This window comes from Dermacentor andersoni, chromosome 6 (genome assembly GCF_023375885.2).
Source record: "Dermacentor andersoni chromosome 6, qqDerAnde1_hic_scaffold, whole genome shotgun sequence".
In the NCBI taxonomy this organism is placed as follows: domain Eukaryota; kingdom Metazoa; phylum Arthropoda; class Arachnida; order Ixodida; family Ixodidae; genus Dermacentor; species Dermacentor andersoni.
Window position 1 is genome coordinate 168,138,293 of NC_092819.1, and position 27,281 is coordinate 168,165,573.

General features: G+C 46.1%; 1 protein-coding gene across 1 annotated transcript; it reads left to right on the forward strand.

Moving 5' to 3' along the window:
- The first annotated feature begins 167 nt into the window (after positions 1–167).
- On the forward strand, positions 168–18,761 carry LOC126523704 (uncharacterized). The gene is made up of 2 exons (XM_055066803.2): positions 168–408; positions 10,467–18,761. The coding sequence occupies exon 2, from the start codon at positions 10,545–10,547 to the stop codon at positions 14,283–14,285; it is 3,741 nt and encodes a 1,246-aa protein (XP_054922778.1). The 5' UTR covers positions 168–408; positions 10,467–10,544; the 3' UTR covers positions 14,286–18,761.
- The last annotated feature ends 8,520 nt before the right edge of the window (positions 18,762–27,281 follow it).

Below are 27,281 nucleotides of genomic sequence, written 5' to 3' on the forward strand. Positions count from 1 at the left end.
TGAAGCAATATTATTTTTTGTTTGCACGCATGCTTGTACGCTTTGTTATTGTCGTTACTGTCATAACTACGACGTCATAACTCATGCACTTATGCACAATAATGCAAGTTGTGGCGCCATCTATTGCAACTATATTTAGCTTATTAAGTCATCACGGCAGTTAAACACAACAAAGAAGCTTTTTAGCCTCGCTCATAGGTGACGAGACCATTTGTTATTGTTCAAATTGGGCACAGTAGGCGAACTTTGAAACAACGTTTTTAAAACTTAGTTGTTGATGATGATAATCACTAAGTTTTGTTCGCTGTCCACCATGGTTTCGTTGCTCCGTCTGTGGTTCCGTTCCCCATCCATACCGTCCGCACCGTCCGTGCGAAACCGAGCCGTTATGGAGGCACGCGCCTAACGGTAAGCTGTGTCGAGATGATTTCCTATGTTTTGTAAGTTCGAGCTCCGTTATCTACGCGGCTCAGCATGCCGACAAAGGCAGTTCGAGGATCAACATTGACATAGAATACTGCTCAGCACAGGACTCCCCCTTTTGTCTTGTTTATATCGTAAGACAAAGGTGTATCAGCTAGGGTTCCTTGCGATGTTGCAAGGCGCGGAAGATTCATATTTACATACGACATACCACGCAATGCCATAATAAGTGTAACTTTCCAAAAATATATATATAAAGGTGAGCTTGAAGTTACGTTTCTCAGGAATAGTAACGATGGAATTCTTTTCCTTTTTTTTTTCAATTTTTGTCGCAGCGTCATGAAACACGTACGCGCGCAGACGTGCCGCACCGCTACTGAGAGTCTGGCATGCATATATATATATATATATATGCGCGTCGACGGCATTACAAGCATTATACTGAAGTCGACATTTGCAGCTACTTGTTGTTACTATACTTCTGTGTGCTAGAATTTGCTCGATATAGGAAAAACAGAAGTTGCATCGCTGGTGCATATATATTTGAGTACGCTAGTGTGTGCATTATAAAGCAATTGAGGGTCACGTGGAACACATCGTAATTATATTTGATGGCAAATAAATAATACTTAATTAAATGAGCAGAAACGGCGACAGAAAACGGACGTTGGTGTTATTATTCACGACAATATGCCCAGTTTTTTTTAGTTATGCTAGTGTGGCTTTTCTGCACGGCTTGTGAGCGCAGGGTGAAGCCTGATTTACAAAATTAAGCTATCTCTCTCTTTGTAAGTGTTTTTCTTGGGAACTAGGCGGCGTATCTGCTTCGAGTTCGCACCAAGACAAAGAGAGTCTTTGCCGCCTCTTGACTGGACGGCTATTGTGAGCTGACGAGAAAGCGTTGGTAAACACGAAGCGCGGGAGGCAGCGCCGCTGTGTGACTCGGCCGTATATGCATATTCGCGAGAGCTTTTGCCAAGCATAACAAAGCGGCGTGGGCACTGATCGAGTTAAACATATATGTATTTGTTTCACACCGCGGTGCAGTGCACTTTAATAAGCAGCATATGGCACAGCGATCCTGGTCTGTGGATATGCAGCAGATGTTAAAGGTGCATGTGTACCCGTTCACTTTTAACCCGCATTGGCGCGCAGGAGCGTTTGGCAGGCCGTTCGCGTACGCGGAAAACACGGAGGAACCGAACGCCCATGTGGGCCCCTCACTTTTGTAGCGCGTAGCCCGAGTACTCTTGTACTTAATTCAAATAAAAAGAAAAGGGAGGCAAAAAAAGAAAAAAAAAAAAAGAAAACGGAACTGCAGTACGGGGTCTGAAGCGCATAGAGCTTCTTAACGGCCTCTTTCCCCAGCTATACGGCAGAAGGGCCACGTGATCTCCGCGCAGCCAATCGGGGCTCAGCAAGTTGACGTTGTCGACTTCGTCTCTCCGCGCCGCCGAGGTTCAAATGCGAGCTAGCGGTCTGTTGTTTCTATCGTGGTCGTGCTCTTCTGTCCCTTTCTGGCTGCTCGACAGCGTCCGAATGGGAAGAACATCTCGAGTAACGAACGCTCGATTTTCATCGGCGCGTTGAAGCTCGACCGTACGCCGTGCAGTGCCGTTCAGGTGCAGTCAGGTGAGACACTTTCGTTGGACATTCGGTGGGGCAGGTTGCTGCGTGAATCCGCAGGTGTCGGTTTGTTCTGATTTATGTTAAGCAAGCGGACTGTGCTTCTGTCGCTGCAGCAGGACTAACAGGCATTGGCCTAGAATGCATGCGTGCATGTGCGAGCTTCAATTTCTTCTTATCCTGCAGTATGCCACTGCACGCGCTGCCCGCAACAGAAGTAATTAACGTTTGCAGTATCCGCGACTGAACTTTCCTCCAGCGTGACTAGTGGCCTGCTGCGTCATATGGTGCGATGTGCTTGCTATGTCGCTGGTGCGCGGCAGACGAACCGTCGATCTGCTCGAATTCACTTCGATGTCCGGACAACGGCCGGACATCGCTGTCGGGGAATGCCCAGTCCGCACGTGCAGGTTTCGCAGCTCCTAAAAACGCTGTATGAAACGCGCATGGACGGCGTAATAGATTGAAGACGTAAAAACAAAGTCGAGGTGCAGGGAATTAAATGGGTTAAGATTAAGAAATGTCAATATGGGTTGATGAAGGTAACTGGACAAGCCATGCATTAACGAAGAATGTTCCAACTGCATTTAACAGTGCTAAAGGAAAAGGAGATTCACCCTTTGATTTCTAAGGCGATACCGTTAAGGGCCCCGTGTCGCAGAAAATCCGGCGTTGGCGGAGCTTTCCGTGAGCGAAAATTCCCCTATATATTTTGGTATATCTTTATGCCATGCCTTGCTATATGACATGCAGTGTATGCAGGTTATATAGCCACACCATTCTATCACTAAAGTTGCCCACACCTTGTCTTAAATTCTTCACAAAGTTATTCCTCAGTATTTTGAGAATGACAGCCCACAAACAAATGTCATGAAGCAAAACACTGACAGTGCATGTCTTTTATGTTAAATCTTCTCAGATTTAAATATTTAAAGTGAGAAGCAATAACAGAAACCTGAAAACGATGTAATTTTTTTTTTGGTGTGGCTGTGGCACAACCTCCAGGATCATCTACCAGAAAGCTCGCCTTCGTGTATAGCATTCACCGCCAGCGTTTCCTAGTAAACGTTGCGCTTACATGAGCTGCAGTTGTGGGCAGAGACAGTCAGGGATTTTTTAATCAATGCTATCGCTTTCCACTCTTAAAGGCAAAGCTTAAGCGTCCTCCAAGTTCTAGTGATTAATTTCGCAGCTGTTAGTAATAACTACATACTTGCACCAACATTGGGAAATCACCGCAGGCATATTTGTCAATTGAAAACTTGTAAATCCATGTGGGTTTGCATACAGGCATACCAGTCCATTTTTGTCACAGAGACTCTGCAACATATAACTTTAAACTATATATCTCACCATTTAGGTTGACTTATAGTGCACTTTATTTCAGCATATAGAGGCCACGGTATACCAGCAAGGCTGGAGGCCTGCGCCAAAATGTGTAACATTTCACTCTGTAGCATTTCATTATTGCTGGTTTCTAGGCCTTTTGTCTGGCTGTAGGCTAATTACATAGATAGCAATAAAAGTGCATGTTGCTGAAAATGTATTTAGTTTGACATGGCCCAAATATATGGCATGGCTGAAGGAGTCTTTCACATTTCATGCAGAGGAGCTTGCGATCCCAGAGACGGTATTTTGTAAGCGCCCACCTAGTGATTACAACGAAGGCGCCAAATAAAACAACGGGCTAAGGAAGGCTACACGGGACAACCACGTAAATGCACTAACAACTGAGCGTTTTATTTCTTGACACAGGAATAAATAGCTGCTGCCAAGGATTAAAACAACAAGAAAAAATAGGGCCATCATCTGCATCGCACAACAAAAACATGATACAGAACAGCTTCTAAGTGCCACTCCCAAGATACGCCAGTTCCTTTGTCGATAGAGAAACTGAGGGTTTACTGATACAAGCATCACCACACTTCTTGATCTCAAGTGCTTCCAATATCTTCCTTTTCAGTTGATCATCTGCTCTGTTCAAAACACAGGCTCCATTAAAATCTGGAATGCACTTGTGAGCCTTACAATAAGTACTAATGTGACCAAGGAGCTGGTTTTCCATATTATGTTGATGCTCATACAATCTGTCATTCAGAAATCTGCCCGTTTGGCCTACATATTGCTACGGAATAGTATTACCAATGACGAAGAGGCGAGCAGTAAGAAGACGATGACGACGATTGGAGGCTAGCGCGGGCTGTTGCTTCTTGGCCAAGTGCGGCGTATTACGTTGTAAATATACTTGTATATAGCTTTTCATCTGCGTCTTCTTATGTAACATATCTGGTGGAGGTGGACGTTCCCTGTACCTCGTCACGGAGCTTCGCAGTGGACGGTACGTCGAGCCTAGCTTCATGGCTCCCGGTGATGACAACTCGACTCAGCCGTCTCCGACACCTGCTGCCTCTTCGACGGCCTACATCACTCTCCCTGCTCCTCGTGATCCTGGCATATTCTCGGGCAAAGATGGGGAAGACGTCGAGGACAGGATCAGCCTGTACGAACACGGCAGCCGCAATAACCGGTGGGACCCTACTATCATGCTCGCCAATGTAGTCTTTTACCTCGGTGGCACACCTCGAGTTTGGTTTCGGACGCACGAAGATGAGCTCACCAGTTGGGATTTGCTCAAGCAAAAGCTCCGAGACTTGTTCGGCAACCCCTACGGTCACAAACTTGCCGCGCAGAAGGCGCTTTCCGGCCGTGTGCAGACGTCAACAGAGCCCTATGTCACGTACATTCAGGACGTCTTGGCTCTGTGCCACAAAGTTGATGCACACAGGACTGAGTCAAACAAGGTATCCCACATCCTCAAAGGCATTGACGATGACGCCTTCAACTTGCTCGTATTCAGCAATGTCGCGACGGTGGATGCTGTTATAAAAGAGTGCCGCCGCCTGGAACTTGCTAAAAGTCGACGTATCGACCAGAAGTTTGCCCGTTTGCCCAACACCCCAGTGACATCTTCCTGTGCCGAGGCTCCTCGTCCCAACAGCACTGGGGATATTACCAAGATCGTCCGGCGTGAGATTGAGGCCGCCTATCCGGCTGCCTTCGACTCCAGCCCCACCAATGCACCTGCAGTCACGGTTTCCCTGATCCAGGCAGTTGTCCGCCAGGTGTTCGAAAACATGGGCCTTCACACCATCTGCTCGGCCCATCGCCCTGATACCCATCCGGCTTCTTCGATTCCGCCCCGTCCCGCATCTTCTTACCCACCACGTTTCCGCAACCCATCTGAATGGCGCACTGCTGACGACAAGCCCATTTGTTTTCACTGCCGTCGCATCAGGCACATTTCTCGGCACTGTCGAAGTCGCTGGACTTCCCCGACCCTGTCTGCTTCTACTGCCTACTCTCGCCCCTCAGGTGGCCCTTCTCGTCCCTATGCCGCACGCTCCGATAATGTCGCCACTGACTCTCCTGCGCCGAACCGCCCCTATTCTCGTTTGCCTTCGCCCCAACGACGACAATCTCGCTCTCCCCAGCCCCGTCGCTCCTTTTCGCCGACTCCCTTCGGACGCCGCTCCCAGCCGGAAAACTAGATGATGCAGCACCTCGAGGTGACGCTGCATTGCTCCCTACGCAGCCAAATCCTCTACTCACGTTGCCCACTCATCTGAACCTTCTTGACGTGCCAGTTGACGGTGTTCCTGTATCTGCTCTTATAGACACTGGGGTGCATTTGTCGGTAATGAGCGCTGACCTTGGTACCCTCCTGAAAAAAATAATCACGCCCGCCACGATGCATGTTGTTCATGTCGCCGATGGCAGAACAGCCCCCGTAATTGGTATGTGTGCCGCCCGTGTCTCCTTCGCCGATCGCTCCACAATTGTGCTATTCACAGTCATCGCCCACTGTCCCCACGACATCATCCTCGGCTTAGACTTCCTCTCCGCACATTCTGCTCTCATCAATTGTTCCGCCAGTACTTCGCCTTGACCTGCCTGTTCTGGATCCCGCTGAACCACACCCCAGTCGCCTCAGTTCCGTCGACTTCGTTCGCTTGCCACCTTCGGCACTGACTTACGTTGACCTAGTGTCATCCCCACCAGTGCCCGACGGTCACTATATCGCGGCTCCTATGCAAGACGTCCTCCTTACACATGGGATCACGGTACCTCATACCGTTTTATCTACGTATTACGGCGAATTGCGTCTGCCTGCCAGTGATCAATTTTGGCTTGACAACGCAAGTGCTGCCACGCGGGATGTCTCTGGCCCAGCTTTGCTCACTCGAGGATCACTCAGTAGCATCTATTGAGGTAGACGACAATTCAGCCGATCCTCCTCTACCATCGCAGTCGACAACTTGTACCATCGCCGACTTAAAGAAAATGATTGCGCTTGACATGCCGTCCGAGCACGCTCGTGAGCTCTACCGCGTTCTGTTTTCCTACAACAATATTTTTGACTTTAACGATCGTCCCTTGGCCCAAACTACAGCTGTTAAACATCGCATTAATACCGGCGATGCCCCTCCTATTCATCGCCGCCCATATCGAGTGTCACCGGCTGAGCGTCAAGTTATTCACGCAGAAGTTCGCAAAATGCTTGCCAAGAACATCATAGAACCGTCATGTAGTCCATGGGCGTCACCTGTTGTACTGGTGAAAAAGAAGGATATCTTATGGCGCTTTTGCGTGGATTATCGGCACCTTAACAGGGTTACCAAAAAGGACGTGTATCCCCTACCTCGGATCGATGACGCCCTTGACTGCCTCCATGGTACTCGCTACTTCTCCTCTATTGACCTCCGCTCCGGCTACTGGCAGATTGCCGTGGACGATCTCGACCGCGAGAAGACTGCTTTTGTAACTCCGGACAGTCTTTATCAATTCGAAGTGATGCCGTTTGGTCTATGTAACGCTCCTGCCACTTTTGAACGCATGATGGACTCCCTTCACGGTTTCAAATGGTCCACATACCTGTGCTACTTGGATGACGTTATAGTATTCTCCCCAACGTTCGCTACGCACCTCGAGCGCCTCTCGGCAGTCCTGGACGTTTTTCGTCGCGCCGGTCTGCAACTGAACGCATCGAAGTACCAATTCGGCCGTCGCCAGATTACCATCCTTGGCCATCTAGTTGACGCGAACGGAGTGCAACCGGACCCAGGCAAGATCCATGCTGTTAGGCACTTCCCTGCTCCGAAGTGTGTCAAGGATGTGTGTAGCTTCATTGGCCTTTGTTCCTACTTTCGCCGTTCCGTGAAAAATTTCGCTGCCATAGCACGACCACTAACCGAGCTTTTGAAAAAAGACGCCCCTTTCGAGTGGGGCGATAACGAGGCCTCTGCATTCTCGCATCTAATCGACGTTCTCACAACGCCTCCCGTTCTGGCCCATTTCGATCCTTCTGCACCTACCGAAGTCCGTACTGATGCCAGCGGTCACGGAATTGGCGCAGTACTGGCACAACGCCAGCGTGGCAACGACCGTGTTATCGCTTACGCTAGCAGGCTCCTCTCACCCTCCGAGCGCAACTATTCCATCACTGAGCGTGCGTGTCTGGCCCTAGTTTGGGCGGTTGCGAAGTTCCGCCCATACTTATATGGCCGACCCTTTTCCGTTGTCACAGACCATCACGCGCTTTGCTGGTTATGCTCACTGAAAGATCCTACAGGAAGACTTGGTCGCTGGGCCTTACGCCTCCAAGAATATTCATATACTGTCACCTACAAATCTGGCCGACTACACAAGGACGCTGACTGCCTGTCTCGTTACCCGGTAGACGAGCCTTACGCCGCCGACAGTAGTACCGCCAGTGGCATTTTCTCTGTGTCTGCCTTCGCTAACATCGCCGATGAGCAGTACCGAGATGTACCGCTGCGAGCACTCATCGAGCGTCTGCTTTCTACACCTACCGACGCGTCTGTTCGCCGATATGTCCTCCAGGGCGGCATTCTGTACCGAAGGAACTTCCTCCCTGATGGATCTGATCTTTTCTTGTCGTGCCAAAACATCTACGACAGACTGTGCTCTTTGAGATGCATGACGCACCTACTGCAGGACATCTTGGCGTAACCCACACGTATGACCGCGTCCGCCGCCGCTTCTATTGGCCTGGTCTCGCTCGCTCCGTCCGACGCTATGTTGCTGCCTGTGATACCTGCCAGCGTCGGAAAACACCTCAGGTGCTGCCTGCCGGTCATCTCCAGCCAATCACTGTCTCTGTGGAACCGTTCTTTCGTGTTGGATTAGACCTCCTCGGTCCCTTTCCCATGTCATCCTCTGGGAACAAATGGGTAGCCATCGCAACTGATCACGCCACCCGATACGCTATCACGCGGGCTCTCCCTACCAGTTGCGCCACTGACGTCGCAGACTTTCTCTTGCGTGACATTATCTTACTTCATGGCGCCCCGTGACAGCTGCTTACTGACCGTGGTCGTAACTTCCTCTCAAAAGTTATCGCCGACATTGTACGTTCCTGCTCCACTCAACACAAGCTGACTACCTCATACCATCCTCAAACCAATGGCCTGACAGAGAGGTTAAACCGTACTTTTACCGATATGCTGTCCAAGTACGTTTCCAAGGACCACCATGACTTGGACATTGCCCTTCATTACGTCACATTTGCTTATAATTCTTCCCGGCATGACACCGCCAGATTTTCTCCCTTTTATCTACTCTACGGTCGCGAACCGACCTTGCCTCTTGACACGGCACTTGCTCCTGCTTCGATCTCAACAAGCTAGTATGCGCGCGACGCCATCGCCCTCGCCGACCATGCACGCCAGCTTGCCCGTGCTCGACTGACGGACTCGCAAACCACTCAGCAGCGTGTCAGTACAACGCCCGGCACCGTGACGTACAGTTTTCGCCTGGTGCGCTCGTGCTCTTGTGGTCGCCCTCTCGTCACGTCGGACTTTCAGAAAAGCTCCTTTCGCGATACACAGGGCCCTACCGCGTGCTGCACCAGGTGACGCCTGTGACGTACGAAATTGCTCCTGTGAGCTCAACCTCGTCATCTACTCTGGCATCTAGTGATGTCGTGCACGTCAGTAGGCTCAAGGCCTACTACACTGCTTCCGAGTCCAACCTTTAGTCGCTCCGGGACGGCGCTTTTGCCGCCGGGGGTAGTGCTACGGAATAGTATTACCAATGACGAAGAGGCGAGCAGTAAGAAGACGACGACGACGATTGGAGGCTAGCGCGGGCTGTTGCCTCTTGGCCAAGTGTGGCGTATTACGTTGTAAATATACTTGTATATAGCTTTTCATCTGCGTCTTCTTACGTAACAATATGATGAACCACATGACAAGGGAACCAAATGACCTACTTTCTTTACACATCCGACATGCTTCTGCCCATGTTTTTTTTTTTTTTTTTTCCGCACACCTGTTTATTTTCCCGATGTCCTGAATTCACCTTGGCACACATCAAACCCAGACGTGCTGTGACCCACCTAGTGGATAGCCGCCACTGATTAGCTGGATCTGAACCAGCTAGAAGGAAACCCCATTTCCTTCTTGTTGGTACCCCAGCCCAGCCATTCAGAATTTCAGCTAATGGATATGGATGGACATCTACTGGCCAACTCTCCAAAATGGCTGGCTACATTCCTCTGTTCACTTCAGCACTCATGTTTCAATATAGATGTTCTACATAAAGGGGCATAGCTAATGGGCATTCAGTAATTGAAGATAAGTTGTGACAGGTTATGAAGCAGAATCCACTTAGGTGTGGATGGTACTGGTAGCTTGCAAGCATACTTGCACCATTCCACACATGTGAACATCTTACAACAATTTATTTAGTGTACAGCAAGCCTAAGCACCAACTTGCCCAAGAAAATGCTTTTTTAAATTTATTTGTTTGTTCATGCTTTGTTTCATCAATAATAGCACACTTGTCAGCCCACTGTACCAACCTGCAATAGTAAAAGTTATTTTAATTTGTTCTTGAGATACACAACTTCATATTAAATAAAAAAAAAACACAGTGCCGGGTATTGTGGTGTAGTCTAAAGGGTTGATGTTTCAACCTCTGCATAGAAGTCGAAATGCAATGTTCAACATGCAAGGGATGTTGTTAATTTCGTTTTCAGAATTTACTGTAGTGTGACACTCCAATATCTGCGTTGTCCTTGTGCACAAAGAATGTCCACCACAGCACCAATGAGCCATTGCCAGCAGGAGAAACTGCATTTAGCAGATGGATATCAATAGCCACAGTTAATGTCTGGCTGTGTAGATATGCTGTCGTTGTAGTGTGTGTGACAAGGAGCCAATGATTTTATGTGGAAATGAACCTGGCTGCATTCCATCAGTTGATTGACACCTTTGAACAAACAGCGCCATCGGTAATGCTGTCAATAGAGTGGGCGGCTACTATAATAAATAAACAACACAGTGCAGTGGCAGTGGAGTTTGTGACAACCATTGTTCTGCTTGCCTGTTTTACAGAGAAGTGGCGTGGGCCTGCTGCCAACAGGATGAACCCTGGCCAACAGGTGCCAAGCATCGAGCACTGTTATTGTCTTCATGGATGTGCTGGGGACTTTGCTCACTCTCCTCCTGTCCAGCTCATGCACTGCTGTACCGCTGCCACTGAAGCCAACACTAGAAGCCCTCTCCACCGACCATCAGGGGTTGAGCTTGCCAGAAGCAGGACAACCAATCAACACCAGTGCGGATGGCAACCCGTCAACATTCACTCTACCGGCACCGACAGGAACGACAAAGTTAGCTAATGATGCTTTCTTGCAGAGTTCTGTGGACATCACAACTGCCGAGCCCCATCACCACACTTCGATATTCCCTGTTCCCAGCATGTCTGTAAAGAACACTATGGGGGACACCGTTTTGTCAACTGCAAAGATGATAGGTAGTGAAGATGTTGTGAGTGCATCAAAAGACAAGGAATCCATGGTGGTGGAAACACTCTCCTATCTGCAAACTACTACACAAGCCTCTTTGGAATTGGATGTGCTTGATTATGAACTAAGCTCGCTCAAGAACAAGTCAGTGGATAGACAGGTGACCACATACTCTGGAAGCATGCTGTCGGCCTGGGTTGATGTGACAACTGCACTTCCAGATCCAACTGGGAAAAAGCTGCTGAAGCCAACCGGTGACCCTACACTGAGTAAATCATCAGTTGTAAGTGTGTATAAAGCACCCATATCACCGTATGTTGGTGAAAAGGAGGCAACTACACCAATGTCATTTACAGTTCCTAAGGTTACCAGTCATAACCAAGCTAATAACAAAGACCTGCATGTTTTAGTGGAAGGACCAACCACTGAAGAGCTTACGAGTCAAGTTCCACCAACTGCAAATCCTAATGTAACAACTCATGACTACTTTGGAGTACAAAGCCTGGTGTGGCCTACTGCAGTGAATATTGCATTTGCTGTGAATTCTGATACACTAAACATTACAACCACAGAGTCAATGCAAGCAACCACAATGCTGTCCAGCACTCTCCCACCTCAGAACAATGAGGATTTCGTGCAAACTTCAGCACCTACAGCAATAAACATTAGTGTGGAGCATGAATCTGAAAGCAATGAAGACGTAGATGTTGAACGTCAGTTAGAGAGTCTTGTGTCGACACCAAGTCCAAACACGAGACCTTTCACTGCCCAAAGTCAGATCATCCAGCCTTCAACCACAGATTCTTCATTCTCATCAAGTGCTGACTTGGTTGAAGTTGCAACGAAGCAAAACAACACATTAAATGAGAGCTCTGTATACCATCTGGTGACCAGCACACCACAAACCAAGGAAAATGGAGGCAACATGCCACTAACAACATCGAGTGACCCAGTGAACTGCACATCAGTGTTTTGCACAGCTGAACAAATGCCACACTCACTAACGGACTCTCCTGATATAGGCACTACGGTTAAACACAGTGCTACATTTCAGGTGAATACAAGCCAAAATGCAGATGATGATGCATCTTCGAGCATTGGGCTACCTCTTGAGAATATAGAACCAAGTGCCACTGCTGTCACAGTGTCTGAACCTATCCTGGAATTGAGCACAGACTCCCTGGAACACACTGAAATTGACAACTCGTCAGTGGTGAGTTTTGCTCTGGAAACCAATAATGTGACCTTAGCCGAGACGACAAGCATGCCACCCATGTTGGTTGGCACATCAACAACAGTTAACTCGAGTGAAGTATCAATGAATCCACAGAATCAGTCGGATTCAACTAGCATGCTGACGCAGTATGTCAAGATGTCCACAGAGGCTACTGACTATGAGCAGAAAGCATTCCAAACAACGCCGTCAGAAGACAGCATATCAACTGTTGCAGAGACTACAACATACAGCTCCTTTGATACTATGTTCACATCACCATCCTCTCATCATAGAGACACATCGACTCTATATTATGACAGAGAAAGCGCCACGAAGCAGACACCATTGCAAGCCATGAAAAATGAAACAGTTATGGATAGCCTATTTCCTGCTGCACCAAGTACTGCAGTAGACTCAGTATTAAGTACAACATTTTTGGGAGACAGTGTGACTAACTCTGATAATTTTAATATGCCAAATACAACTAGCGCTGTTGAACATGATGAGATGCCGAGTTCAGTAGGCACCGGTGACCCTGCAGAAATACCAAGAATGATTTCAGGTACTACTGCTGCAGAAGTAGAGGGGCAGCAAGTGTTGCCAGAACTAATACATGCTCCCGATGAAAGCCTGCCAACACAACTGTTTGTGAGTGAACCAACAGAACATTTTACACTTTGGAAGGAAAGTGATACTGCTGGTGAGAAGCTTCAAACAACTCAAGCTTTAAGTGCTGTCACACAAAGCAGTGTGTCGTCTGATTTCTCATACGCTTCAAGAGATGGACTCACTAGTGTTGTTTTGGAAGTAACAACTACACTACCCACAAACCAAGACAGTTCAGAGGAGAGCGAGCCAGTTTCACCACATACTCCAGCTCGTACTGTCACACAAAGCAGTGTGTCATCTGATTTCTCATACGCTTCAAGAGATGGACTCACTAGTGTTGTTTTGGAAGTAACAACTACACTACCCACAAACCAAGACAGTTCAGAGGAGAGCGAGCCAGTTTCACCACATACTCCAGCTCGTACAAGCGACATCACTCCGGTAGAAGAGGTGACATCACCACACGTGGAGCAGAGTACCTCAGAGAAGAGCACGGTTTCCGTAGCTGTGCCTTCCGAAGAGACAACGGTGATGCCAAGGCACGGAACCTTGGAAGGCAGCACTTTGGCTGTGCTTTCCACTCAAGCACCTGTCATTTCAAGTTCAGAACAAACAGTGAAAGGCACACTGCCAACCTGTGTGCCCTTGGAGCCGCCGCGGAGTCCAACACACGAGTTCCGGCTGGTGTTCAACACTTCGGCCGAGTTCTCCTGGGAGCAGGTAGAGGCCCTCGAGAGGCGTATCCAGTACTTTTCCAACGACAGCGCTTGCCCCCGCCGCTTTGCACGCACTGCGTTTGCCCTTGGGCCCCCGCACGTGCTCAGCTGGACTGACCCATCGGCCAACGCAAGCTGGTGCGATCGTGCTGCCGTAGACTTCCTGCTGCATGCCATGCGTGCCAACACTGGCCACCCTACGCCCGAAGTGACGAGGGCTTTCTACCCAGAGTTTAAGGTTGTCGCTGTCGAGCTTCGTTACCGTGGTGCGTGTGCAGACCGCCGGGGCACTGCACCATTTCCAGTCGCGGCTGCAGCCATTGGCATTGCCCTCGCTGCAGCACTTGTGGCTGGCTTGGTCCTCTGGAGGGCACTGCGACTCGCACCCCCGCGGTCACGCAAGCTCACTGTCACTGGCAGGTCCTCCACAGCCCAACAGCAGCCACCTCGTGACTCGTTTGATCTGAAGCAGCGTCGGCCCGCACTCCTTCCGGGAGAGAACAGGGCACTGGCCGGCGGCACCAATGGCACCCCAAGCAAGAGTCCGCACACTAAGCCTAACCCCCCGTTTGTGGTCGATACGGACTTCTGTTACATCAATCCCAACTTCCTGGAGGTTGTGAAGCCTTCGCCGCCGCCACCGCCGCCCTACCGGAGGTCGCTTGAGAGGCGGGTGCGCAGCCTTGAGGCCGTGCCCCCTGCTCCACCCCCGAGGCCACCGCACGGTCCCCGCTCGACCCTTGGGAACCGCAGTAAGAGCCAACCGCCGGTGGAGCAGGACGAAGGAAACTGCACGTCGTCCAGTTCTGGGGTGGAGTCGGATGCACAACCGTCTGGGGAGGCCAAGTCCAATGAGAGCAGCTGAAGGCAGTAGAGTCTTAAATGATGGCACAACAACACCTCAGGCAAATTCCACCGGCTATATTCCATGTGAATCATTTAATTTTTTTTCTCTTTGTCCTTCCTCATTGGCTCGGACGCCACTGGCCCCAGCTTTCTCTTTGCACTACCATTCAGAATGATTGTATTGCTGTTGAGCTTGACGTACCACTTTGTGATTTTCCTTGGTGGATACAAAATGAGTTGGCAAAAAATTGCGCAATACCAATAGTGCATTCAGCCTATGCAAGTTTTACCCATATGCTGTTTCAAAGTGGCATTTACTATCAAGTCAGATATGGTGCACATTGATACACAATGGCCTTGGCCAACAAAGCACTTGGAGATCTCTTGGTGAGAGAGGCCTTAACGCTTAGGCCATATTCTCAGTCAATAATTCTCAGGAGCCTTATTTCCAGCACACATTCACCGGATTACCCAGTGTAAAGGACAGATCACTTCAATGAGACACTATGCTGGCTTTTATGTCATGCAAAAGCGAAAGTGTCAATCAAGAGCTTCAGCTGCCCCTCAGTACTGGTGTCACATGGTCAATTTCCATCGCAATCGGGCCTTATCTGGATTGAGTGCTGCTACACAGTCACCTTTGATCACGATCTTGCTTGATCTGAATGCAGGTTATTGCGATTCATGCACCATGAATGAGCTTTAATTGTGATCATAGGCTGGCATCCGTGCCGTCTAGCTCAGCATGCAAGAAAACGCTAACATTAAAAAGCAAAAATAGAGTAATAAAAATGCATAAAAAAGATTTTTATAAGCAATAGTATATATTTTCTTGAAATAAATAAATTTTTATTATACAGATTTTACAGTGCTTTGAACCCACTAACGACACCATGTGGGCTTAAGCTCACCCAAACTTGATCCAGATCATTGGACCACGCTGCAGCGATCATTTTTGATCGCAGTTAAGAAGTTCAATCTCCATCAGGCCCAGTTGCGATCAAAAATTACCTATGACACCGGTATAAACTTTGTTCTTTCATTGGTCCATTTCCAGCCCTGACAAGCCTTTTTCCATCAGTTTCCTCATGTCAATGCAAACGTCTTAGAAAATATTAAAATGACAAGGTAAGCAACAAGAAAGGAGGACACAAAAAACTAACATTAACAGCTACTTTCAATGACTGAAGTCATTGGAAGCAGCATAAGACTATGCATATAATATACGACCAAATGCAGGAGATTTGTGACAAGAGATTGTCTGTCTTAGTGATCCAGGCGTGACACTACTGTGTGACAGACATTTTCCACTCTCGGAAATTCTAGCAAGACTGTATGTTGGCTCATCATTAGGCGTGCTTTGGAACTGCACTGACGTCATGATTTCATAGGTGCACTGGTGCTAAAAACCAGAGCATACAATGAAGTCCCGTCAAGTGTTGCATGTCGAGCTGCAACATCTTGCTTTCGCGTGCAGAATCTCTAAAACTGCATGATCCTCAAACATAATTGCTGGCAAACTTATTTTATACTGTACACTTGAAACCCTTATGTACTGAACCTTACATTTTAAAACTGAGTTTGTGGCTAAAAGAAAAGAGCCACGAATTCAAGACAGGACATGAGTTACGGTTCTTTTCCTCTTTTAAACATGTCGAACCGACTGGCCCAAAGTTCCCTCTCTTGAACATGAGTTGATGACGCTTGTTTCAGCATACCATTTTTTTTTCAATTGAAAATGTGGAACTCTGGTCATGTCTGTAGCTTGGTCGGTCAACCATGAGATGTTTTGAAATACAAATGAGCAGCTCTTTTGGTGATGATATGCTATAGCAGGCTTTCCATTTTGTATCCACAAAGCATGTCAGTCATTTTGCTGTGAAATCTGAGAGACATGTATTAGCTCGCCTGTGATGCCACTGCCTTCACTGCGCAGGTGGCATAAGAATACTGTGCTTAGCTGATGTCAAGTGGAAGAGCTTGTGAAAGTAGACAAAAATACGTCCATAGCCAATGTGTAATCTGCTTCACACTCTATGTTGAAGACTTCCTTCAACAAAGTGAGCTTATCTGAAGAGGAAGGAAAACATCACTTCATATTCATATGCAAGCTGATGCCATCCTATTATTCAGTGTCTTTATTAATGTTGCTGCAGCAGGTACCCCAGAGAGTACTTGTTTCTGTAGTGACAAAACTCTGGCAATGACACGTTAGATGGGGGCCCATTTGTCTCTATTACTGCAACAAGCTTAATGAGCCTGCATTTTTCTCCTGCTTTGATACATGTGCCACTCCACATTGAAGCATAGAACTTTCACTGCCATTGGAACCCTGCATTTATGAAACTTGACATGTGACACCGAGCAGGGTGACCACTGTTAAAAAAAAATAGATGTGTGCATAAGAGACTTCTTCAAGAACTTCAAGTGGGCACTTGTTCTAGTACAATGTATTGAATGTTGCGTAAATAAGAGTGCCAGGCATTAGATATGTGTCCTTTTCTGCACATTGTTCTGCTTAAAGCACCGTCACGCCTGACACAAGACGGGGACGAGCGGCTGCCCTCTCTTGTGTCTGTTGTGTGAACGCTGCAGCTGTGCACCAGGTGTCAACCAACTAGCCTGAGAACGGGTTCTGCTAAAACATTGTTCTTCTTGGCACAATGCAAGCAATGTGAAGCAGAGAGAAACAATTGCCACTGTCTTATTCCTAGGGCAATATCCAATTTGTGCAAATTGCCTGCCTGTTTCACCCATGATAAACCTAAATGCGCCTTGTATATGACGATGGCAGGCAAAATTTGTAATTTTGCTGCAGTGACCATTCCACCATGCAAATGCTACTGCCATTGTTAAGGCAAAATACAATGTGGCATTTTGCTGTTCTGCAGTCAGAGACTGTTCCACTGCAGCGAAGGTTCCTTCTGTTTTGTTTGCCGTGTAGGACACATACTTCTAATTTATTTTTGACGATGCAGCTAGTTAATTCACCCAAACATAATATTAAACTGAAAACAATTGACAGAAAAGCTGCACAGTGCCTCCTCCAAGTGAAATTTGGCTGCAATTTACCCAGCATAGCTATGCGTACCTGCCGTTATTTATGCAACATTCTACACTTGCTGCTGCTTCTGGTACAGAGCCAAGTTCTTAAACACATTATATCTGACGTATGAACTGTGTGACATCATCTTCAAGTTAGTTCTACATGTGTATTTTTAGCAGCGTGCAGCTAGAGACAGCCAGTTTTGCCACGAATGACAGCAGTAGTGTGTGCACAACCTTTGTTGACACGGAACATTTCTGGTTATCTGTAAAGTTTGCACATGAAAAATGTCATTGCATCATCTCATTTATTTTTACTGTTACAGACTCTACAATTACGTCTGCCCAGTGAATTTTAAGAGCTGTGCAAGATCACTTTTGTGGCATTCAGCTCGCTCAAGAAGCAGTGTGTAAAATTGTCTCGACATGTGTTAGTCCTGCATGACCATAGCCACTGCTAAGCAGCACAAACATGCTCAACTGTAAAACCAATTGCACCAACTTGCCCCAGAAGAAGTTTTGTTATTATAGTGCTCAATTGTGATGTGGCAGTAATGGTTGAAGCTGCTAGATGATCCGACTTGTCTAATGCACTCTTCATTTGGAACCAGTTGTCTCTGGCAGCATGCATTGTGCAATGTGCACATTCTGCTGGCAGGAAGATGCCTCCTTGAGACTGCCATCCTAAGTGAACACCATCAGCACAGTTGTGCCAACCTTTATGTTATAATTGTACATAGCAAGTCGTAATGATGACATACTAGGCCAGTGCCTGCAGTGCCAGCTAGTATTATAAAAGGAAAGGCTATGCACTGCTACTACGCATGCATTGAACAACCAGCACTTGGACACACGTTCGTGTGATTGACGAGTTGTCCTATGGCATTGGATGCCAGCTGCTTAAGGTTGCACACTGGCATATTCTCCTTTCAACGTGCAACCACCGTTAAGAAAACTTTATGTGCAAGTACGAAGGTGCCATCAACGCTGTCATTTCACTGGTATCACTGGCCAGCACGTAGGCACTGCTCTATACAGACACTGTACCAATGACTATGCATTCCAGAGTTACTTTATTTCTCGTGACTAGTCTCTGTGCTCATTGTTAGCAAAGAAAGAAGCATTATTTATTGAAATGTCTTAAAAAACATTAGTGTGTGCGTGTGTGAAGTTGTTTGTGGCTTGAATGTAATTGATAAATGACTGCGTGTAGAGGGCATTGCTTTGGTAAATGCCATGATTCTTATGTGTTTTATAATATATGTAGTAGTGCTAATAGCCTCTTCGTTTTGTTTTCATGCCTTTAAATTAAGTGACGGGAATAAATGCACAATGCTAAAGGGCAACTCCAGAGTCTGCAGTTTCACAGAAAGATTTATTGCATGCTTTGTCCTTAACAGCAGTGTGCCATCTTTTTATTTTGTTTGTAATAAATTTTAAAGAGGTGCCACCTACTGCATCCTGTGTTTATTTCTCCCCACATCTCCGGTGGTTCTTAGAAGCCTCTTTCAAACATATGCAAAAATAGACTAGCCATAGATGTTGCACCAGCTATGTCTAGTATGCTACTTTAAAAGAAAGATGTAGCTACAGTGAGGGGGGGGGGGATGCAGTGAAGCCTCAAGGTGTTCGGAGAAACCCTGGAGTTGCCCTTTTATGTCTAAACACTGCAGGAAACATGACAAAATAGAAGCCTAGCTTTAGGAACAGTAAGTATGAAATCCAGGCCTGCTATCATTACAGAGCCATGATGATGTTAACCACATCAAAAATGAAAGCATTCATCATTAGTATTGCACTAGCTTGATGCCATACAAAGCAAGCTCAGCCAAGGATTTGAAGGCCTCTAATCAGTGCCTCCACTTTGCTACCAACTGCAACCAAATTGAGTGAAGCATTAGCCTTGCCACCACTACACCATTTTACATGGGATGTGTGAAGAAGCATTCTTGCTGTGCAACCTCTTACTCTGTGTCACCGTAATTTGGCAAATGGTGAAGGCTGTGGGACCTCCAAGCTGAAGAGGGCCATTGGCTTCTTAACATAGTTTGTGTGTTCTTCTTTTAATGCAAGTCTCCGTGCAAAACAATTTTAGTCATTCTCATTACTCATCAACAGGTGTTTGCTTGAAATATAAACACACTTGAAACATTTCTTTCCCTTTTTGTGACACGTTCATGTAGTACCACCTGTCTTTCCAATTTGGAAACAAGAAAGTTGGGCTGTAGGGTTCCGAGATCAGGCAGCGCATGCTCTTGTACATCGCCTGAGCTAGGAGGCCATGGTGGGCTGACGGACAAGGGGGCAGGGGTGGCCAAATATGCAGACACGCGGTGCATACGTTGTTTGGACACGTTGTCTTCAATGTCTGCGCTATGTCTCAATGTTTCTGAATGTCTACACTATGGCTCCCACTTTGACCGGCCGTGGTGGCAAGCACAGGGATCCAGTGGGAAAAGTCCGTGTCGTTCTAACACAATACTATTGGCCCACAGCAGGCTACAGCCTTCCCTGTTCTCCAAGCTAAGGTGGAAGAGAGTATAGGATTAGCCTTTCACCTTGACAGCATGGCGGCCATATGTGGCAAGTTAAATCTCCACTGTTACGGTCCCAAATGCAGCACGAGGCACGACTGGCAACAACGAAAATATTTGTGCATGTATCTTTCGACCATGCTCCTTGCTAGCCTCGCTTCCACGGCTTTAAAACACTGATGTTAGCATAACTGCATGTCTGGGACAACTAAAGCATGAATTATTGTTACAAAAAATTATGTTCTTGTACCACCAGAACAGAAGCCAACATTACATAGAAACCACTAAAATAACCGCCGCCTGGAAGAGAAATAAGTTTACAGCCAGGCAGCGCAATAAAACTACATTTAGTGGAAGTACTTCTAAATTGGCAATGCTGCACTGCAGCAGAGTAGGAACTCCACAAGGCGTGTACCAGTTGGAGGGTAACTCGCCATGTTCAAGGGTTTTGTTTACACACCCTCACCTTGGTTAGGCTGGCTCTTTGCATACTCTTGGTGTGCGTGTGTGAAAACTTTTATTGTAATGAGGTCCGGAGGCTCGACTTCTCAAGCCAAGGCCACGTTGGCACTGTCAGGCCAAGCCTTTCAGCGACATCATGGGCCCTCTGGACTGCCCTTAGTTGGTCCTGAAACAATGGGCTTTGAATCCTTTTCTCCCACTGTGTCCATTCTTCGACGAGGTTGGGGAGAGTCGCAGGACACCCCGTCAGCATATGTCTGATTCCAATGATGCCATTACAATCATTGCAGTCCATCTTAATCTCCCTCTCTGGATATATCTTATTAATGGTGTACGGTGTGGGATATGTACCTGTTTGCAATAAGTGCAACCAGTTGCTCACCTGGTTGACCACTGTGTTAGAGGGACACTAAAGAGAAAAACTATTCGAACTGTGTTAGTAAATCACCCTCCTGCAATGCCAAAAAAGGCCGCTGTAAGAAGATACTTGGTACCAAGCCAGAACGAGGTGGTTGGTGAAGCCACCTTGATGTTTCCGCACGTCGTGGATTTCGAAGCAGTGTGCTTGGGCCTAGTTAAGTGCAGTAAAAGTGCATTGCATCTAAGAGAGCCAAAGACTGACTTCAACATCTTTCACTGAACCACAATGAGCAAGATTCAAAAAGATACCTTGCAATCCATGACATCACACTGATGTGCCCTGGGGTTTCGGTGTGAAATTTGAAAAATGCAACTTTGAGTTTCATTTTCTCTTTTAATAACAAACCCTTTACCTTAAAGGGAAATAGAGTCCTTCAAGCATATTTCATCACTCCAAGCTTAGTGTTTCTCTTTTAGTATCCCTTCCATTTTGAGGCACTTTAGTGCAAAAAAAAAAAAAGAAAAAAGATCAAAGTTATGCATACTTGCTGTGCAACTACTGCAACAGATACCTTCAATGCTCTGTTTCTTGGCCCCACTTTTGTGCACACGTCCCACAGCTTTTTTCACTATGTATTTTTTGTATCTGAATATGCTTGGGATTTGCTAGTAGATGCTTTGCTTTTGTGGCTTCAATAGCATCACCCTAAGCTAGAACAGAATCTGGGCTGCTGGGGTTTGAACGTTGAAGTTTAATGTGAGGAAAAAGATGTTAGCTGGAATTGCACATTGTTGCCCTTGTTTGTTCACAACACAGAAGGTGTCCCTGCACTTGAACTTGAAGCTGCTAGCTTTTCTTTCGACAGTCAGGTTCCACTTTAAGAAACACACTTTTGACAGCATCCACACAGCCCTTAATATGCAAATGAAGTGAAATTGCAGTTGTCACAAAAATAATTTCATTTGCCCACTTCATTCTCTTCTTTTTTTTTTCTTCTGGAGAGACATGTCTGACACGAAAACTAGCTTTCCATCAAATGTGGAGAAGGCACAGTTTGCAAGTTACACAGTAGACTTTTCACTGTTGAAACCTCAAGGGTTGTCGGGCCAGACATGCCCATTAGACTCTCACTCGGAGTTTCACAAATTGGCCATACCATTGACCAGCCTGTGTTGCAGAAAACGTGTTTGACTAGCTGGTAACCGCCACAGTACAGTGGTCGCCACACGTGATCAAATTGCAGTTGGTGCTGCTGCAGCCGGGACTTGCAAGTGGGCAACTTGTTTCCACAAACACTCGGCGCACTTGCCGTGCAGCAGAGGGTCACACAGTGACGTATATTCAACACAAATCTTTGGTTTGACTGGTTTATTTTGATGCTTATCTGGATGACGATATTGTTGATGCTCACAGGCATTAGTTTTCAACTTTTATTTCCAGACCAGTTTACAATTACGCATGCATGCATTTTTGGTGCTCTGAAGTTGACACAAGAAAAAAAAGTGACAACTAAAAGACTTCCACAGAGGATGGAGAATGCAGAGAGAAACATTAATGTGCAGTAGCGTTATTAAGCTTTAGCCAACAGATAAGAGGGCCTTTCCTGAGCATCACTTATGGCTCTGTCAGGCCTGTTGGTTTGTTGGCAGGGGTTTGCTAATAGTAGGTCATGTTACATAAAAGACAAGTAAGGAGATGGATCAAGTGGTACAACATGTACCGATGCACACTTTATTCCAGGCCATATTGATTGAGATTCTTTTTTGTCAAGCAGTGCATATATGTAGTAAACTGGTCTGCAATGGTTGGAAATTACTGCCTGTGTGTGTCAGATTATGTTCTGCAGTTATGTGTCATTTTATGGCCTTTGTTTGCAACAAGCTTCGATACTCTGCAGACGCTGCTGTAGTAGCTGCAAAAGCTGATGTGCCCACTTGCTGCTTCTGTGAGTGATCCACAGCTGGTGAAGTCTGTCGGACAGTAGACTTGCACTAAAATCAAGGAAGGCAGGATTGCCACACTCATTCGGAACAGTTGTGATGGGAGTAAAACGACGACTCCACAGTTTGCACTTCCTCCCCAAAGACACACTGATGGCAAACACCTTATGCAAGTGTTGTTTTGCCACCATAGTATCCACAAAAAGCCTCCGTAGAATAAAACTAGTATGCGCCCGTTCCACCTCCCGAGTCTTTCTCTTGCATGGCACCCATTTGCATCTAAGTCTGTTGCTTGGGTCATCACAACAAAGATAAGGAGACAGTCTCACTTGGCTTTGCTCAACTCTCACTCTTGCTAGTCATTCGTAGGAGGAATGAGCAGTTTCTTATCACCAGCGCTAATTTAAATCACATAGTTTCTTTTCTGCAGCACTGCAGCTTACTTGCACATTTATCTTTTAGCCAGAGTGTGTGTGCCTGAAATGGCTGTAGCCATATCAGTATGAGGTCTCAGACTTAAATGCAACACTCAGCACAAAGCATCAGTATGAAATGTACTTGCTCTCACTGCACAAACTGAAAGGAACTCAGTAAGTAGCTCTGCCTGACTAGTTGCCTAAGGTAACTGACAATCTGTGAGTGCACTGAGACTGACTTCACATCAGAGGAAACGTGATGGTGCCTGTTAACGACAAATTGAATTTTTAAATTGGCACAGAGAGTTCTACAAAATGACATATGGTGATGCTCGGGGACAGTGTCGACCTTAAAAACCCCTAAAACCCGCAATACAAGCACCCCAAACCTCCCAAAAACCTGCTAAATGTAGACAACAATCCGAGTTGCATTCAAATAATGTCTCATTGCATCTACATAAAAATACAGTTAAAAAAGGACTAGTACACTGCATAGAAAGGTCTACTTTGCTTTTATCCATAATGAAATAAAATACATAAATTATCAATATAATAGGCACTTTTTTTGTGCAAGTGCAAAATGTGTAACTGTATTGCTACACGAAAGAAAAGATGCCTCCATCACTGGCTGGAAAGCAGGTTCAACTACTGGGTAGTGGTTAAAATTACAGAAAAATGTCCTCCGTTTCGTCTTGGTACGGCTGCACGTTCTGTGTTTGTTCGCTGGTGTTGCTGGGTCTAGGGCCTGTGCCGTTGCTGACCACTTGGGCCTCCATCGTGCCAATCTTGTGAACAATGCACTTGGGCAGCGTGCACTGTTTCTTCGGAGACCAGCCCACACAGCAAGGATGGCATTTGTCCTCTCGGTGGACACTCTGTTCCTAACTTCGATTTAATCATATTCAGTTGGCTGAAAACATGCTCAGATCTCTCTTATTTCCAAAGGGCCATGGATAAGCTACATGTCTGTGACAAATGAAGTATGAATTATTGTAAAAAAAATTATGCTCTTGTACTGCCAGAACAAAAGCCAAGATTACATAGAGACCACTAAAAAACCTGCTGCCTGCAAGATAAATTTTACGACTAGGCAGCGCAATAAGACTACATTAGAGGGAGGACTGCTAAATTGATAGCACTACTCTATGATGGACTGTACCCAGTAATTAACTTTGTATATGTACAATAAAATCATAAATTGACCTATATGCTAAAGTCATTGCCACACAACTTCAGGTTCCCATAAAAAATTAGCATTACAGCCTAACTTGAGATGCCATTGAGTTAACTGCAGATAGATTTTTGTTCTTGAGATTTAAACCAGTCAAAATACGAACAGAGGAGAGCCGTGGCACATGCAACGCCTGGTCTTTCATCTTTTGACTGGTTTAAATCTCTAGAATATGTGCCCAAATGACCCAGATTGCGACTCTTCTGCAGATGTTTGTTGAGATGGCATTTATGATATGGAGAGCCTGTGATATACCTAATGATGAGAAAAGAATGCCAACCAAGCTAGAAAGAAACATTCAGTGAGAAGTTTTAAAAATGTTTCGGGGCCCACATGGGAACCTTGTTCATAGATTGTGAACCAGACTACTCTGTAGGAGCCGAAACATCTTTTAATTGTTCACTAAATACTTTTTTTGCTTGGTTGATGTTCTTGTTTTTCATCATGTGTCTTCCCAACCAGACAGGATTCCATCAAACCTAGGATTTCGCATGTGATGTAATGTATGCAGCACAGCTGGCATCACCTCTGTAGTGAATCCACATTGGCTAAGGAGCTGCGTAGCCACTGTGCTGAGGCAAGGCCCCAGCTGCAAGACAATGCAATTGTACAAAGCCAATTTGGTAGTGCAAGTCCTTGCGAGCAGCTTGTCGCCAAGACCTGCTGCCCGAGATGTGAACAAAAGCAGCACCTGCTCAGCCTGTTGCACTCTTGCAGTTCCAGAAGCCCACCTCGCTTGCATGCGGTATGGAACATCACTATATTGGCGTAGCCCTTTGCTGAGGACTATGCCACAAACAAAACCTGTTCATCAGTACATGTCACCTTCTCGTCCATCTTTTCTTGTTCAATTAGGAGTTGCTGTTCATCATAGTGTGCCAAAGGTTTCCATTATCAGCATGGCCAGCATCCACACATGAAATAAAATATAGAAGAGTGGAATACTTTATTTTTCTCGCGTGTCTTCCAAAGTTGCACAAGGTTCGATATCTTTGATAAAAAGCGCTTCACTGAGCCACAGGAAAAGAGCCTGCTGTCAGTCCCTTCGAATATTACCCTTAAATGCGGAGACAATGTGATATTGTCCACAGTGTTTGTGTTTCTGAATTGTAGGCACAACGTGTAAGAAAAAGCTTGTACTGCCATCAAAGCTGTGCTGAAGCTTGGCAAGTGTTGAACGCATATCGTGCACACAGGCTGGCCACTTGTGCTTCACTCGATAAGTGCCAACCTGTGATAGTTTGTATTCTCGCCTTACAATTTATGAGAAAACACTTTAGTTTCAACAAAAACATTCAGGTCTTGTGGATTGTCTATTAACCAGAGCTTCTATATAGTGAGAGAAAAGGCCTATTAAAAAGGCAATTCGCATATTATGGCAAGGCTAGTTGTAAACAGAAGCAAACATTCCATCAACAAGAAGTGTCTTGTACATGCATATCACTGACAGTGTATGTGAACTGGGACCAAACAATTACTCTGGCTTGAGGGATGTGCCACCTTTTGCCACATAAGCTGGCCCTAACAGAATGGGCAAAATCTAGCTCTTCCCCTGGAAGTCTTTTGTTCTTGTCCATTTGCTCGAAGCATTACTAATAAGTGCGACGCCAGCTGTTCTTGATGCATGCTTGGCAGAAGACATAGTCTTTTTGAAACCTAGCTTTCTTCAAATATCGGAAGTAATTTTTGACTGAGAAAGTGTAAGCTGTCTTATCACCATGACCACACTGTGAAATGATGATGATTGTGATGTTTTGTGGTGCTAGGGCCAAATATGGCCAGAGACTGCCAGGCCGGTGTTAATGAGTTCACAGTGGAGCTATGAATAACGAGTTGTAGATGTTGCGGGCCTAAAGAACAGCCGCTGTAAAGTGCACAAAACGTACATGAGATAAAATTATGCCAATGGTTAATTAGCTGTACTATGGGCACGAAAAATACATAGTGAAACAATGATGATATAAAATATGTCAAAGGTAAAGGTTTGCAAGAAGCACTACTGCCTTAACAGAGCCCTTGAAGCGCAAGGACCTGGAGGCATGTGCTATACAAAACTACTATCACAGCAGCATCCATTCGAAAGAGGATGTGCTATGAATTTATGGGGATAAAAACATGCGATTCGGCATCATTCAAGAATCCTATAACTGCTTTGTCAAAGAATGGTTCTGTGCCCAGAAACGTTACAGGATGGAGAGGGGTGTGCTGGCGGTATGCTAGAGGAAAATGTATCTCTCAGCTTCGGCTTCCCAATACTCCAGGAGGACGTGGAGCATGGTTATAGCCTCTCACCACATCTATCACAGGTTGGAGGCTCATTTCCATTCAGCAAAAAATTACAGCTGCTGTAGGTGTGTCCTATTCTGAGTCGACAGAATAGGACATCGGTTCATAGTTTTAGTCTTGGAGGGTCAGAAACCTAATTGTGGCTTGATCACGTGTGGCTTATTATTTGTCTCAGTGTTGTCAGTGGCTTTGCAATTTCTTTCGTATGAAAGGCTTCAGATCTGTGGCAGCGGTAGAGTAGCTTGCAATGTCATTGATGTGGCCATTTGGCATACTGTGAAATCCGAAAGCAGTGTTCTTTCGCCACAACTGACGAGCTTGTGTCATTGTCTCGTTTCATTCTTCATTAGAATGTTTATGCCTTTGCATTCAGTTAGATTATCAAATCATATTGGTTTGTGCACACTATCCTAAATAATTGTTTGACTTTTGCAATATGTTAATCCAACAATACCCATATTCTTTGTTCTTAATAGGTGATCTATGTACCATAGAATTGACCAGTCTCCCTCTTATGCTGTTGTTACTGAAACCCCAGCCAAAAGCACATAATTAATTTACTTATGCATAGGCTTTAATTTTACCGAAATGAACCGTCTAGAAAAGGCAAAAAACGTGGCAAACAGATGTACCAGCATTTAGTCCTCCTGACTGCACCTAGCCTACTGAATCCACTCTTTGGTACCATTGTTTACCTCGCCTCTCCCTAACATGCGAAACTGCCACCCAAAAGTCAATTA

Bases quoted from the DNA above. Each gene is read 5' to 3' on its own strand.
- LOC126523704 (XM_055066803.2), top strand. From the start codon at position 10,545: ATGGATGTGCTGGGGACTTTGCTCACTCTCCTCCTGTCCAGCTCATGC.